This window comes from Morus notabilis, unplaced genomic scaffold (assembly GCF_000414095.1).
Source record: "Morus notabilis unplaced genomic scaffold, ASM41409v2 Scaffold1219, whole genome shotgun sequence".
NCBI classification, from domain to species: Eukaryota; Viridiplantae; Streptophyta; class Magnoliopsida; order Rosales; family Moraceae; genus Morus; species Morus notabilis.
In genome coordinates, this window is record NW_010360067.1 from 405554 (window position 1) to 417500 (window position 11947).

At 33.9% G+C, this 11947-nt stretch overlaps 3 protein-coding genes across 4 annotated transcripts; 1 reads left to right on the plus strand and 2 right to left on the minus strand.

Moving 5' to 3' along the window:
* Positions 1-2998: 2998 nt before the first annotated feature.
* Positions 2999-6486, minus strand: LOC21400212. The gene is made up of 4 exons (XM_010095860.2): positions 6359-6486; positions 5591-5803; positions 4646-4802; positions 2999-3225 (listed from the first exon to the last, which is right to left on the minus strand). Exons 2-4 carry the CDS (start codon positions 5762-5764, stop codon positions 3092-3094), a joined length of 465 nt encoding a protein of 154 aa, XP_010094162.1. The 5' UTR covers positions 5765-5803; positions 6359-6486; the 3' UTR covers positions 2999-3091.
* A 195-nt stretch (positions 6487-6681) lies between these two features.
* LOC21400213 (proteasome subunit alpha type-4) lies at positions 6682-9559 on the plus strand. Of its 2 annotated transcripts, XM_024164111.1 has the most exons (3): positions 6686-6753; positions 7425-7481; positions 8672-9559. In XM_024164111.1, exon 3 carries the CDS (start codon positions 8684-8686, stop codon positions 9434-9436), a length of 753 nt encoding a protein of 250 aa, XP_024019879.1. In that variant the 5' UTR covers positions 6686-6753; positions 7425-7481; positions 8672-8683; the 3' UTR covers positions 9437-9559. The 2 variants fall into 2 exon arrangements, with proteins under 2 accessions (XP_010094163.1, XP_024019879.1); XM_010095861.2 differs by lacking the exon at positions 7425-7481 and having other exon boundaries at positions 6682-6753.
* Positions 9560-11006: 1447 nt separating this feature from the next.
* Positions 11007-11947, minus strand: LOC21400214. The gene has a single exon (XM_010095862.2). It carries the CDS (start codon positions 11813-11815, stop codon positions 11273-11275), a length of 543 nt encoding a protein of 180 aa, XP_010094164.1. The 5' UTR covers positions 11816-11947; the 3' UTR covers positions 11007-11272.

An 11947-nucleotide genomic window follows, 5' to 3' on the forward strand; every position in this document is an offset into this window, starting at 1 on the left:
TTTTCACTCTTCTGCGACTGCGCCCCCCCCCTTGCAGTTTTCATGTAAAAATTCATGTTTATTTAATATATTATTATTTAATATATTTAATATTATTATTTATTTAATATATTATTAATTTAAATATTATTACATGTTTTTAAAAATTAAACCACCAAACACAATTTCAATTTTTTTTAAACCGAAAACAATCTTGAAATAAAACTATCAAACACATTTTAAAAATAATTTTAAAATAAAAATAAAAACGTTTTCATTTTTATTTTTATACAAAAAATAAAAACGTTTTAAAACTAATTCCAAACACACCATTATTTCTTTCCCCCCTCTCTCATATTCATTTAACACTCTCTCTCTACATCTCTATGTCGTTTCTCTCTCTTTCTCTATAAGATTTTTTTTCTTTCTCAATCTTCAGGACAACAACAACCTTTCCCTTTTTCTCTCCTCTCTTCTCTCTCTGCTACCTAGCCTTCTCTCTCGCTGTTCTCTCTCCTCGAGCCGGGAAGGATCTTCGCCAAGATTGACCGCCGTTTGAGATCGGGATCCGCCATTTTTTACGGCCATCTCTGTGAAACCATGACTTTGAGCTCTACCCCGCAGCACGTTTGAGTTCTGCTCCGGTGACTGGGAAGACGAAGTGTTCAAAACTGGAGAAGACGACAAGGTGTACTTGAGATCTCCATATCCAAGATCGTGCAAGGTGTGCCGGCTCTCTCTCTCTCTCTCTCTCTCTCTTTCTCTCTCAACTCGCAGCCAAAACGGTCAGATCCTTGTCGGCCAAAAATCGAATAAGCCGTCATCGACGATTCTGCAACCCTAAGTCCGCTTTTTCTCTCTCTTCTTTACGAATGTCACGATGTGAATTGTTTTCTCGTGCTTTAGTTTGTTCTTGTTGATAAAGAGCAAAAATTAGAGAAGAAATTTGTTTAGTTTTGCTTGGCCATTGGCTAGTTCTTGATTTCCTTGTGGCTGAGAATAATATTATTCGTGAATTTATAGTGTGCAATTGCTTCTATTCTACTTTGTTTATAAGAAGAACTATTGCGAGAGATAGATTTTATGTTTTGTTTTAGAATCTCATGCACGTGGGAAGATTTGAACGACAAAAAAATTTGCGTAGAGGAATTTGTGTTTTGTAGTTTGTGAGTATGGTATCTTAGATACAATATTTCACCGGAGCCAGTTGGCGGTAGCTGAATTTTTGGATAAATATAATATTTACCGATAAATATGGTACTTACTAATCACCGGAGCGTGTTGTTAAATTTGCAAGCAAATACGGTAAATATGATATTTATTAGTAAACATATTTATCGATAAATACAGTATTTACCAGTTATCGGACACAATAGCCGGGTTTTTGGACAAATATGGTAAATAGGGTGTTTTCCAGTAAATACAGTATTAAACGATCATTGGAATCGGTGTTCTGCTTTTCGGATAAAAATGATATATACTGGTAAATACGGTATTTATCGGTAAATACGATATTTATCGGTAAATACAGTGTTATACGGTCGCTAGAGTCGACGGCTAGATTTTCATGTAAATATGATATTTAATAGTAAATACGGTATTTATCGATAAATACAGTGTTAGATGGTAGTCGGAGTCAGTGCTTGAATTTTCAGATAAATATGATATTTATTAGTAATTACGGTACTTACTCGTAAATACACTATTTACTAGTAAATACAGTATTAGTGCCTGAATTTTTAGATAAATATGATATTTATTAGTAATTACGGTACTTACTCATAAATACATTATTTACTTATAAATATAGTGTTAAACGGTCGCCGGAGTCGGTGCCTAAATTTTTAGATAAATATGATATTTATTAGTAAATACGGTATTTACCGATAAATACAGTTTTAAACGGTGATTGGAGTCGATGGCCTAATTTTTGGGTAAATGTGATATTCAATAGTAAATACGATATTTATTAGTAAATACGGTATTTACCTGTAAATACAGCATTAAACGGTCGCCAGAGTCGGTGGTCAACTTTTTAGGTAAATATGATACTTACAAATAAATACGATATTAAATGGTAAATACACTGTTAAACAGTCGCCAAAAACAGTCTCCGAAAAATGGTCACAAGTCGCCAATCTTCGGAACCGGCCATGGTGGACTTGACTAGAATCTACATACTTTAAAAAAATATGATATAATTTACTATTTTTTAAAATTTTTTTTTAAAAAAATAGATGTTTAGAGGGGAAGAGTGAGGTGAACAAAGAGATTTAAAGGTATTTTTGAATATTTAATAATGTTTAAAACTTAAAATATTAAATTATATTATAATTTACTACTTTTAAAAAATATGTTATAATTTATTAATCACTTTATTAATTATACTATTTCCCTCCTTATCCCATTCTTTTTTAACATTAAATAGATAACCAAAATTCTTTTAGCTTAATGTTATCCTATGTTATTGCAATTTTAGTTAAATTTTACACCGCTTAAAGTCCTATAAAAAAAAAAAAAAAGAAGTTAATTTTACAAGCGACTCAAACTTTTTAAATATCAAAATTTATTTTTATAAGTTTGAGCCGAGCAAATCAAAACGATCAAGTCCATTATGTTGCTTTGGTACCTCTTAAAAAATTTCGAACAGTCCAAACCTACTAAAAATAGGTTTACATTTTTATTTTGATCGGTAGTTTTTTCTCTCAACCCGAACACCAGCTTAGTTTTGTTGCTTTTCCCACATTCCTCATTTTACGCTTGTACAATTTTTTTTTTATTATTTTAAATTAAGAGATATACCTACAACAACATAACTACGACATGACTGCATTAAACTTCAATGTCAAGAATTAAAAGATAATAATATAATAATATAAGTTTAAAAAAAAAAAAAAAAAAAAAGGTAGAAGCCTAGAAGGCTACAACTAGACTGAAGAATTGGTGCACAACAAACAGGTGTTCTAAGCAGAAACAGAAATTTCAACCGATCAGAGAATCATAAAAAAAAAAGAAATCATTGTATAATCAAAGCAATCTAGATTCAGGAGTGTGTATACATTCACAGTTCTTAAACTTCACAAATTTACAAGGTTTGAATTAAAAGACAATTTCACCCTTTTCTCGAATGTGACTCTGTTCCTCCAAGCGTTTGAATTATAGCTTCCAAGAGTTTAATTTCCTTATCACGCTTGGATATTTCTTCCTGCTTTGCACGCAACTCCTCCATGTGCAGTTCAAACACCTCTGAATCCAATAACCCAAATATAAAAAACTTCAGGACGAACTCTGACTTTGGCAATATAATGGGATTAAATAAACAACGCTCTACAAAGCTCTCGCAAAGATAACAGATACAGAATCATCGGACTATCAACGTAAAAATAAAAAAAAAATGTAACAAAAAACGTTAACAATAAGTTTGGCAGGGGTAGTTTCACAATTGCAAAGGATCATCAAAAGTTCCCAACACTGATTACAGACGCAAGGCCATGTGCTCTACCAAAAATAAACCATGAGACGTCATCGTGTCACCAAACTCCGGAAAAGTGCACAAATAAAAATGTTTACCGCACTAAGTAAATAATTTTAAGAGTTCTCAAGACTAGGTCTCATTCATTCCGTTAGTTCAAATCACAGCTCAAGTTTTTACTAGTGTCTTCTCTGACAAAAATTCAAATTCAACTTTTTTATGCTACAATGTTTTCTCTTACATAACTTTACTTTTCAACTCATGTTCTCAACTGGAATCAGCAAAACAAACAGGGCCTTAACTGCGTAATAATAGAGGTGTTCTAGTCTGGAATGGCCAAGGTTTCTAATCGGACATTAGTCACAAATTATACAGATATCAAACCAAGAGTGAATATTTATTGATGAATGAAATGAAGAGTCAATAAAAATAGTGGGTTAAGGTTAATTTGGTTTTCATAGCTAACTCAGATTGGTTATTAAAGAGTACTAAACCAACAACAATGGGAAGGATGGGAATAATTCTCTTGAAAAAACAGGATATCACATCGTAAAGTAAGGATTGTGCACCTTAAGCCAAAAGGAATTTTCTGTGTCTTGGTGGAGAATTCTACGTTAATTACAAAAATGTGCAACCCGAATGAAATCCATATTCTACGTTAATTACAAAAATGTGCAACCCAAATGAAATCCGTTTTGAATTTCCAATACCTCGGCAAAATCTCTCAAATTATCTGAAAAACACAAATTTTCTATTTTGTGGAAGTTTGCCTTTTATGACCGCACCTCGCTGCTAATTTGGAATTTTCAATTTCCTTTTAGTAGAAGAATTGTAGACTGCACTTCATATTAACCCAGACCAATTCTTACCACATATTAACCCCATGCCAATTCTTTTATTCAGATCCTTTTTACTAGAAATGTTAGACTAAACTTATTGTCTGATAAAAACCAGCTTCATTAAAAAGGAAGTGGAGGAATTATCGTCACATACCCGTCCAAATTTCTCTAATAATGAATGTTAAAGAATATTGTAAAATGTAAAACTGAAAATCAGCGAAGCTATATATCTCAATGCAAACAACATATTGTTACTTTTTTTTTTTTTTTTTTTTAACTCTATAAAACTTCCAGGTTTGAGCATAAGATATTCCCAGATGCTTATAAAAAAGGGAAATACTTCAGTTTCACATACTTGTGGTATTCTCGAGTTCTTTTGTAACCTCTAGCGCCCGTAATTCAGCAGCTTTTTGTACTGCTTCAGCCTGTCGTTTTTCTGAACGAGCACGAGCAGCAGCTGTAATGGCAGCATCAAGTTCTCTTTCTAAAGTCTCCACCCGTTGTTCAAGAACCTAGACAGAATGTAAAGTTATAACATTTAAGTCTCGATGTGCTTCACTAAAATCCTATGAACACATCAGGCATTGCACAGTACAACATACCATGTACCGGAATATACAGCATAATAAGTTTATTCTTTTGAGCTACATCGTTTAGCTGAATGCAAATCACAAAGTTTTGCTATGGTACAGGTATGAGAACGAGGCATCTACCCATCTAAAAGCATGACACATTTATTTTGATAAAACGGATGCTGAATTTATGTTAGACACGTGAAGAGATTCTTAAGAATCTACAACTTCTAAATAGTTGTGAGTATCAAATGTATGTCACAAAGTTAGTGAATTTAGCAACATAGGTCAAGGCACATGCTAGCAAAAAGGAAAAAAGAAATCTGAACAAACCACATAAATTCAAAGACTAGAATGAATTAGGAAAAAAAAAAAGGTCCATAGATTTAAGGTAAGTGATATAGTTAATGTTGAAAGTATCAGGCTGAGCTGGATTTAAACCATCAAAATAAGTTTCTGTCATAAATTGAAATCGATAATCTACCCTTCGTCAACATGCATTGATCAAAATTGTCAATAACACAGCTAGTAAAACACTAAAATTTCAGACACAACATTATAAGTTCGATTACTTAGTTTAACATAGAAAGGGTTAAAATCTATTGAACGAAATTTACGCCATCACCCTTTTCACATATTGAAAATTAAAACACATAAAAAAATCATTGAACAAACTAGAGGATCAAACACAGTTTAAGATGTATAAATTGTTAAAATTATAAATTAACCTTGATAGTTCGGGCTTGTTCTGAGCTGAGGGAGGCTTTGGCAAAGGTTTCTTCATCGACAAAAACTGCTTTCTTGAGGAGAAGCTTCTGAAGCGACTCCAGATTGGAAGACATCTCCGTGAGATTGGTAATCGCTCCATTCCATCTCTCACTCCCTTTGTTTTTATCCTCCATTAACCTTCACAATGCTTGAGTAAAAAAGGCCACCAAATTCTACACATTTCGAATAAAAACAAGCTTATTAGGTCAGGCAACAAATGTAGACATTTCTTAGCAATGCAAATGTCATAAAATTAGGCTCTTCACTTATCTAAACTTTTTCATCTGTGTTGGGTCTTATTTTTATAAAACAGCGCAAAACAAATTCCAACTTCTTTGCCTAATACATCCATTAACTTTCACCATTCACAAGTTGAAACTTAAAACCGATTTCATTTGACAAAAAACAAGGTTTAAACTTTTCGCACAGATACTAAGATGCAATCGTTTTGAGTCTTATTTGTTGTTTCAGAAATGGGAAAAAAGCTCTTCCCTAATTTTAACTTTTGACTGCAAAGAGTTAAGGACTGAAACAAATTTCAAATCCAAAAAGATATAGTATAGTGATTTCCACATTTTCAATGACATTATTTCTTATCTTCAACTCACATCAATCCGAACTCTTAGGATTTTCAGACCAACAATTAAAGACAAAAAAAGTGTCAAATTGAAACTAAAATTTTCACGGCAGAAACGAAATCTATGATCGACAGAGAGACCAAGAATCACCTCAAAAATCGAAAGCAGAATCAGCGAAATCGTGAGCTGAAAACGCGACGCTGAAATCGCAATTCACGAGTTCCAAAAAATTTTAAAGCATTTCACAGAGGTCCCAAATTTTCCCGAGAAAATTCCAAATTAACTATTCTCCGAACGAGGCTCTGAACTAGTTTTCCTAACAAAAGAGAAAAAAGAAAAATTATAAAGTTTCCGATTTGCCCTCCGGAAAAAGTAATTAGAAGACTGGTACCCAAGGACTCTTTTGTCTTTCCACAATTTAGTCCAATTTTATTTTCTCTGTTGGTACCCTATTTCTTTTCATTTTCTTTTCCCCTTGCTCACGATACTCACTCTCTCTCTCCTTCGTCTGCTCCGAATTTCTCATCCCTCTTCCGTCGTCTCTGGTAATCCCATTTTTCTAATTTCTATACATTTTCTTTTCTTAATTTCTCAACAAAAAAACCGAAAGTTTTACTTGTTTATTTGTTCGGTTTCGATCTTTGTCCATAGAGCGATATATTTTTTTTTTTACTTTTTGTGGTTAATTTTCTGCTTTTGATCTGCAAAACGTTGCGTTAGACCTTTTAATTTGGGTTTTAGTGAGGGAAAAATGGTTCATTTTCCAGTTTGTGGTTATGGGGTTTACTTAATCGAATAGTTCTTGTTAGGGAAGATCTGGGTTAGTAGTAAGTAGGGTTCCTTGATGTAATTTGCTGATAAAAACTGCAATTACGTGTTGGAATATTTCATAAAGAAACTGCTTAGGCTTAAATTTTGTTTCAGCCCTTTGATTACTGTCGTTCGTATATTATGTGATGTCGTTTTTCTTGTTCGGGTGAAATTGTGATTGTGAAATTTTACAGTTTTTTTGCTTCAAAACATCAAATCATCGGTTTGAACCAAGCATCAAAAAGTTTTGCCAAACGTTGGTTAAAAACACTTGAACCTGTTTACCAAACGGCCTTGTAAATTTAAGTCATGTAGAGAATTTTGATTACTACAGATTTAGAAATGATCTGGGTTTAGTTATCTTGGCACTTTGATGATTGAACATCCTATGCCTTCGGTGTGCTAGATTTATTTGACTTCGAGAATATTGCCATGAACTGATTTGGACTGAAGAGAACAAGAGGTAATTTATAAATTTAGATAATTCAGAAGTGCAATTATTTTCTGAGGTGTATCGTTGTGTGTTTGATTTTGTTTGATTCTTAGAATGGAGGATAGAACTTGGTCATGCCTAGTTTCCATTTTGAAAATTTTGTTTTTCCTTACATCCTCATACTTGACTGGCTGTGCTGCTGTGAAAATTTCAAGAACTTTAAGTTACAAAATATATATATATATATATATGGGTGTGTTTTAATAGTTACTCTATTATTCACCTATCGATAGGTATCATTATTTTAACCGTAATATATTGATCCGATGGTTGTAATAAATTGAAAAATTGACTAAAAAAATTATGAAAATTAATGAAATTGTATTCTTATCTCATCAAATTTCTATATTTTATGGTAACCATTGAAAACTCATCAATATATATATATATATTATATTTGTCAGAGGATTAGGTCCCGTTCTTTTCGCTGATTTGAGTTTAGAATTCGAGTTTTGCTACAGTAAAAAGCTCTCAGAAACAGTCACATCTAACTTTTTTACTGCAGTAAAAAGCTCTCACACAACATCACATCTCAACTCGAATTAAAAACTCGAATTAACAAACCAAACGGGCCCTAAGATTGTTTTCTACAGCTCCTTCATTAGTCATACGATGTGTTTACAACTACATTGTGGCTTTGAAGATGCAGTCTTTGTTTTTAATTTCTTAATTTCTTTTTTTCTTTTTTTTTTTTCCTTTACCTTTCATTAGTTATTCCTGTTTTCCCAATTAATTTGACCCTTCTTTCATTTAGTCATGCTCAATCTTTATCGGATTCAGGAGTTTCGTGGCTTTGCTTGCTTGTTCCTTGATAATTGGTTGCTGTCATATATATTCATTCCTAAATTAACTTTTTTTTTTTCAAGTGTTCCACTGTATAGCTTCGTGATCACTGTCTTAGTAATCACTGTGTATATTAAGACCATGTGCTATTTTTGTGTTTTTGAAGGCCATGTGCTATTTTTGTTTTTTTGAAGGCCATGTGCTATTTTTGTTTTGACCATGTGCTATTTTTGTTTTTTATTAGTTGCAGTGTTTCAAATCCTAGTTTTTTCCTTCTTTTGCTCCTAATAATATCTTCAGAAGTTCCGAGTACTTTTTCAGTTTTTTCCCATATCATTACAGTCCATATGACTCTCATTCCATTTTTTTTTCGTCAGTTGTAACTAAAGATGTCTAGAAGATATGATAGCCGCACTACGATCTTCTCCCCTGAAGGTCGTCTGTACCAAGTTGAGTATGCAATGGAAGCGATTGGTAATGCAGGTACTGCAATTGGAATACTGTCAAAGGATGGCGTTGTCCTGGTTGGTGAAAAGAAGGTAACATCCAAGCTCCTGCAGTCCTCAACTTCCACTGAAAAGATGTACAAGATTGACGACCATGTCGCTTGTGCCGTGGCTGGAATAATGTCGGATGCCAACATACTGATAAATACTGCTAGGGTTCAGGCTCAGCGCTACACCTATGCATACCAAGAGCCAATGCCCGTTGAGCAGCTAGTTCAATCACTTTGTGATACCAAGCAAGGCTACACACAGTTTGGTGGCCTCCGACCCTTTGGTGTTTCGTTCTTGTTTGCAGGATGGGACAAAAACTTTGGTTTCCAGCTTTACATGAGCGACCCTAGTGGTAACTATGGTGGTTGGAAAGCTGCAGCAATTGGTGCCAACAACCAAGCAGCACAATCGATGCTTAAACAGGATTACAAGGACGATATGACAAGGGAAGAGGCGGTCCAGCTGGCGCTCAAGGTTCTCAGCAAGACTATGGACAGCACCAGTCTTACTTCTGATAAACTTGAACTGGCTGAGGTCTTCCTTTCGCCTTCTGGAAATGTGAAGTACCAAGTCTGCTCACCGGAAGCTTTGAGTAAGTTGTTGGTGAAGTCTGGAGTGACCCAACCGGCTGCAGAGACTTCCTAAGTCGCTTTTTACCTTTTTCTTTATACTAGAAAGGTTGGACTTTCTCTTTGGTAGATTGTTTTGCAGTGGAAATGGATTGTGAGAACATTTACCAATGCTTGATGGATTGTCTTTTAAGTCTGCTGTAATTCGCATTGTTGCAACTTTAAATTGCTTGATATTAACTTTATTCTCCTTGCTTTTGCTTCCTTTTTGTTCTTTTGGTCGTTTTTTTTTTGGTTCTTTTGCTAAGGTTTTGGTTTTTGCTTTGATACTTGATTTGACTACATGGTTCATATAAAGTTTTGACTTAAAATATACACTTCGCCAACAATGAAACAACTTAATTCTCACATTCATTTGCTATTCCTCTGGAAGCAAAAAGTTGTTTTTCAAGTTTTTTTTTTTTTTAAGGGAAAAAAAAAAAAAGCATGCATGACTTGTTTTATGAACACAAGGGTGAGAAAGGCGCTTAACATTAAATGAGAGTTAAGGTTTTGCATTATATTGAAGAGTTATTTGCCATTGGACTATAACTTGAACCCGTTAACCACTTGCGTGGAAAGAGAGTAATCGTGCGTGGAATGTTGCTTTCTTGCATCTTTCAAATCACTTTTCAAAAACCATGTCCTCTTCTGTGCCCTTTTCATGTCAAAGCTAGTTGGCTTACGAGTGAATTCCCACTAAAACTTTGTTTGGGAGGAGAGAAATAAATTAACAAAAATTCATAAACCTACTATCCACATGCCTTGCAATATTCTCCCAGCAAATCTAACCTTGCATTACCCATTTCCCACTCTCTCTCTCTAAATGCTAAAAGATTACTAGATAGGGAAACAGAGATGAATTATGGGGTTTGTTCTGCGGAGATTTCTAGATTTTGAAAAAATAAATTATTAATAGTCAGATTTTTATTAAAATTTGTCTGTTTTGTGCACGCGCACATATACATATATATATTATTTTGATATGATTTTGACTAAACTAACAATCGAGAATATGCATAACCAGTCGGAGGCCTTATCGTGGAAGGAACCTTATTCCACAGACATGAGACATTGTTGAAGCAGAGAAGAAAATAAAAGAAAACTTGGGGCAACAGCTGGACTTGTAGAAACATCACATCTATATTTTTTTCATAAACTTGGGATTTAATTTCAAAAGTAAGAATCTAGAAAATCAGTTGGATGCCCGTCGTATTGTTAATCCCTCCACCTTTAGTTGTGAAATGTGAATGATGCAGATCCATAGATTATAATTTGTGTGCTAGTAGTCTTATAATGTAAATACAACATTGCTCCACAAAGCCATTGTTATTTTTTTATTTAAAAAAAGGAAACTTTTTTAGTAGAACTAGAAAATATGAACTACCATAGTTCTCTATTTTTAACTATTAGATCTAAATCAGAAATTTTTTATTATGTATATTTTTTTAATTTAATGTGATTTGACTTGATCTAACAGTCAAAAATTGACATTTCCGATAGAACTGATTAAAAAAAAAAAAAAAAAAAAAAAAAACCTCTCATAAAAAAGTTGTAACTCGAGTTTAAATTTTTTCTGAATTTCGTTGTAAAAAAACAACCCCGTGGGCATTAAAATTTTGCCAAAAAAAAAAATTAAGAAGTTAACAATAACATGGAATAGGCCATGTCAGATCAGTTACATTACACATACATCTTCAGTATAACGCAATATATATCACCGCCTGTAATCATCACCGCTAGATCTTACATGTCAATCTCTAATCGATTAAAAAACCGATCTAAAGTGATGATATATCATCACTTGTCCAAGGGCGATACATAACATATATATAGCATTTTTCTATATACGTTATCTTTGTCTTGCAACAATTCAAAGGCCTCTCTGGAGCATTTCTTGGTACCTCTTGAAAGATTCCAGCTTCTGCAAGCGCATTTGCTTGTGGAACCTCGTTATGAACAAGTCGGCGACGCGATCAATCTCGTCTTCCAGGCTGAAATCCTCTCCTTCTTCCTTGGAGTTTCTCACCAGATCAATCACAGATCCTCCTTGCAAATCCTGGTCATCTTCATCAAACTCGTCAAATAGCGAGTGCCTCAGATCTGGATACTTTTCGCCGTCGTCGTCGTCGTAATAAACGTAGTCATGATCATTAGCCCTGGCATTGTAAAGGACTACGGCCTTGCTTAAGTCCTCAACATTGTATTCCTCTTCGTCCTCGCTGTGACGATTTCGTAGCAGGTTGTGAACTTTGTGGGACAGTGAGTCCATAATTAGGACCTTCTTGCTCTTCGTCATCAGCGAGAGCATTACAAGGCGGGCTTTCGCGGTCCTGGTGATTCTGCTCTTCGCTTTTCCTATAGAGCTCAACCAGGAAATAATGTGTTTCAAGACAACAGAAGCCTTGTTCTTCATTTTGTTGTAAAAAGAAATGATAATAAAATTACAACAACAACAATAATAATAATGAAGTAATGAAAGAAGAGAAGTAGGAAGTGCTGTTTGATGTGGGGACAATTACAAAGTTGTTCTGAAGAGTAGTAGTAA